This window comes from Labrus bergylta, chromosome 5 (genome assembly GCF_963930695.1).
Source record: "Labrus bergylta chromosome 5, fLabBer1.1, whole genome shotgun sequence".
In the NCBI taxonomy this organism is placed as follows: domain Eukaryota; kingdom Metazoa; phylum Chordata; class Actinopteri; order Labriformes; family Labridae; genus Labrus; species Labrus bergylta.
Genome location: NC_089199.1, coordinates 23,229,355 through 23,233,541, shown reverse-complemented (window position 1 = coordinate 23,233,541; position 4,187 = coordinate 23,229,355). Strand labels below are relative to the sequence as shown.

The 4,187-nt window shown below is 47.1% G+C and overlaps 1 protein-coding gene across 1 annotated transcript; it reads right to left on the bottom strand.

Moving 5' to 3' along the window:
* Positions 1–1,056: 1,056 nt before the first annotated feature.
* Positions 1,057–3,639, bottom strand: LOC136179261 (E3 ubiquitin-protein ligase TRIM35-like). The gene has a single exon (XM_065955233.1). It carries the CDS (start codon positions 3,463–3,465, stop codon positions 2,026–2,028), a length of 1,440 nt encoding a protein of 479 aa, XP_065811305.1. The 5' UTR covers positions 3,466–3,639; the 3' UTR covers positions 1,057–2,025.
* Between the last annotated feature and the right edge of the window lie 548 nt (positions 3,640–4,187).

Genomic DNA, 4,187 nt, shown 5'->3' with positions numbered 1-4,187 from the left:
GGATCGACATGCGGGACCCGAACCCGGGACGCCCGCGTTGATGACCACAGCCTCCACGCACTCACCACTGCGTCACCAGCCGCCCCGGGTCATCACTCCTTTAAACATGAAACACTTCGACTGTGTTTTTACAACAACTTGCTGAGCCGAGACAGAAAGTATCTGCTCGTCCTAACTCTCTAAGTGAGTATATAAATATATGAAAGTGTTTTCTGGCGATATGTAAATGAGACGCTGTACAAACAGACGGCCGCTCTTTCTGTCCCCACCTCTCTCCGTTATCTGTCGGAGTCGTGAAAGCTGTGGCCTTCTGCGTCCTTTATGTAGCCGCTGTTTGCTTTGAGATAACGGGCGAGTCGAGCACACAGCGTTTGGTCTTCGTTTTATCAGGACGACCTTTAGCGTGACTCACCGTGACTGAGTTTGTTCCTGCTGCTGTGATCAGATGTCACGACGGCTCCCGGGCTCAAAGTTTGTTTTACTGGTGGAGCGTTTTAATAGAGGAGATGCGGACGCTGTAAACAAACTGTGTCATGAAATATAAATATGTAACATTACACCCTTTATCTCCACATTACAAACTTTACCTGCTGGGAAAAATGAAATATGTCAGCACTACAAGGATTACAGGCTGGAGCCGATCCCAGCTGTCATTGGGGTAGAGGTCACACTCTGGACTGTTCAGCAGCCAATCACAGGGCTGACATATAGAGACAGACAACCAGCCACACTCACATTCACACCTACGGACAATTTAGAGTCACCAGTTAACCTAACGAGCATGTCTTTGGACTGTGGGAGGAAATCGGAGTACCCAGAGAGAACCCACACATGGGAGAACATGCAGACTCCACACAGAGAGACTCCTGTTAGATGGGGATTCAAACCAGGAACCTCCTCGCTGTGAGGAAACAGCACTAACCACTGCACCACCATGCAGCCCCATCACACAGTACTGATTATTATTTCATTGTACATACTTTATTAATCCCTGCGTGCAAATTCTGGTTTTACACTGTTATTAAGAGACATGCTCCTCACACACGTTGGCTTGAATCTCTCTCTCACACACACACACACACACACACACACACACACACACACACACACACACACACACACACACACACACACACACACACACACACACACACACACACACACACACACACACACACACACACACACACACACACACACACACACACACACGCACAAACAGGACGTGTGGACATGCATTAGTGGAGAGATGTCAGAGCTGTTAGGGGTTCAGTGCCTTGCTCAAGGTCGCCTCGGCAGTACTCAGGAAGTGACCTGACACTGCTCCAGCAACGAGAGGAACTTTCATACTTCTGCATCAGGGACTTGACCCAGTGACCCCCCTGTTCCCAACCAAGTTCAGGTTACATAATTTACATATTAAGCAATACTACAGGTCTGTTGGGCAGTGGGCCCACCAGAGAATAAACCTTCATAGAGGCAGATAAGGTGGTGAACAAACACATCTTACAGACAGAGCTACGTATTGCTTTAAAATGTAGTTTTGAATATTTATCTGTGAGCAAAGAGGACGAGCCAAAGAGAAACTAGTGGAATCCTCTTTAATCCAAGTACCGGTTTACAACAACCGCACGCACGCACGCACGCACGCACGCACGCACGCACGCACGCACGCACGCACGCACGCACGCACGCACGCACGCACTCTCTGGTCCTGAAAGTGATTTATCATTCTGAGGCAAACAGCTAAATATAGATCAATGACATTTCTCACTTGTGTGTGTATTTGTGTGTTCTCAAACACACTCAACTGTGGGATGACCAATCAGGTAATGACGATGTGGTGACATCATAAGGATGAGGAAGCAAAGGAAAAGTCTCGATGACGTCATGCTGTAGAGACTCCGTGTGTCAGACATGTTTTATGTCCTTCATCCAAACGATGTGCATCAGTGGCTCATCAAGACATTCAATCACAGACATCCCAAATAAAACCAAATCTGACAAACACCCCTTGAACACTCCCTAATCATCATCTTCCTCCTCATCAATGTCGTCATCGTCATAATCACAGTCTTCCTCATCATCATCAGTATCCACGTTTGGTAAAATCTCGATTGGGCATTCACCTCCGTTGCCAATGTATGGAAACATCTTCTCAGTGCAGGTGTGTGTGAAGGTGTGTATGTGTGTGTCAGTTCTGAGATCAGTGAAGGACAGTTCTCCTCTGTTACAGTCCAGGTCCACTCTGATCTGATGAAGCTTCTTCTTCACTGAGACAACAATTGGTCGGGCTGACGGGGAGATGGCTTTACATTTACCATAATAGAATTCTATTCCCCATCGTTTAGACTTCATTTTGCTTTTCCTCTCGACAGACTTTGCTGCGACTCCCAGGGACCAGCTTCTACTGTCCCCAACCTCGACACACCAGCTGTGAGTCCCGGACTCAAAGGCTTGAGAGCCCAGGACGATGGGTAGGCATTCAAATCTCTCTGGGTTGTTTGGACGTTTTCGTTTGTCTGCACGTTTCACACCAGTCAGATCTTTAGACAGGAGGAGTTCTGGATGAGCAGTGTTTGGATCCAGAATCACAGGAGTGTAGGAGACCAAGTCCTTCATCTGGTTCCAGATGTTGTGGGTCAGGTTTCCCAGGTGTTTGGCCTCGTTGATCAGAGCTCCTGAGACCTGCTGTGGATGCTCCAGCAGGGTGCGCTGCTGGACTCTGTTCACTGAAGCCTTGTAGTTTTTCAGGAATGAGATGTCATCAGCTCTCAGCTCGTCCTCTGTGACTCTGATTGTGTCTGACAGAGCTGCTATCTCTCTGTTCAGAGACTCAATCTTCATCTTAACTTTCTGACTCTTCCACTCCTTTTCTAGCATCAGAGAAAATATCCTGACGTCCTCTTCCTCTTTTAGAAACTGGTGGATTTTCTTAAAATGCTCCTTAATCTGCCACTTTAAGCATCTGGCCTGGACTTTAATGTGTTTTTCTGTTTGTTCACAATTATCTTTAACTTGTTCAAAAATCTCCAGTTTATCCTGTAAAGGCTTCATATATTCCTGAATCTTCCCTTTGTGTGCTTTGGCAGCTTCATCGACAGGTTTGAATCTGTGTCCAGTGTGTGTTTCTGAATGCAAACAGACGACACACACGGGCTGCTGATGGTCCAGACAGAAGAGTTTGAGTTTCTCAGAGTGCAGACCGCACAGATCCTCAGAGTCTGCTCTCTGGTGCCTCTTCATGTCAAAGGTCTCACACAGGTTTTTCAAAGCCAGGTTACGAGGCGGATCACTTCTCGATGATCTTCTCTTACAAACCGGACACTGCTGTAGATCACTCCCTCTCCACCAGTCCTGCAGACAAGGTTTACAGAAGCTGTGGCTGCACGTCAGAACAACAGGATCTGTGAAAATGTCGTGGCAGATTGGACAGGTGAGGTCCTCTTCTGGCATGGAAGCCATCTTCGCTTTAAAACGCAGAAAAAACGATCCCGACAGAACGTAAAAACCTCTCTCCTCTGAACAGATCTCTGCAGATTACTTATTTTCCTCAAACTTTGTAGGTGTTAGTTGTCTGGTATCAGTGCACTGCTGCCGTCTTCTTTTCTCAACAGTAGTCCAAAGGTTAATCTTATCGTCTCTCTCCTCTTGTATAACAAGTCATAAAAGGGGCGGACTTTTGGGTGTCTGATTTACCGTCAACCAGATTCCATCAGCCAAACAAGACCTTTGCTCTGCTAACAATCCAATCTGTGATGGAACGAGCTGGTGAGCCCTGAGTCTGATGAGGGCATGTATCTAGGCCCCCTCCTCTTTCAGACCTCTCATCTTCTTCTCAGGGTTTGCAGCCCAGTCAGCTGAGGTTCAAGCAGTGAAATAGTGTGAAGCTCAAAATACATTTTGTGCCTCTTACAGTCTGTACTCGTGCTCCGATCACAGGGAATAAAAGTCACCACCCCCTGCCCACTCACTCGATCGGAATTCTCCTGATTATATCCTGCTGCGTTCTCACGTCAGCTCACTCTCACTTTCTGCAGAGGCAATACTAGTGGGCCGGGTAAAGTCAAGAGTGAAAAAATGTGGCTGTTTGCGTTCACACATGCAGCTCACCCCCGAAAACTTCTGGGGTCTTTTGGGAGTTTCTCTGGAGTTTTTTTGGGAGTGTGAAAGAAATGTATGTGGTA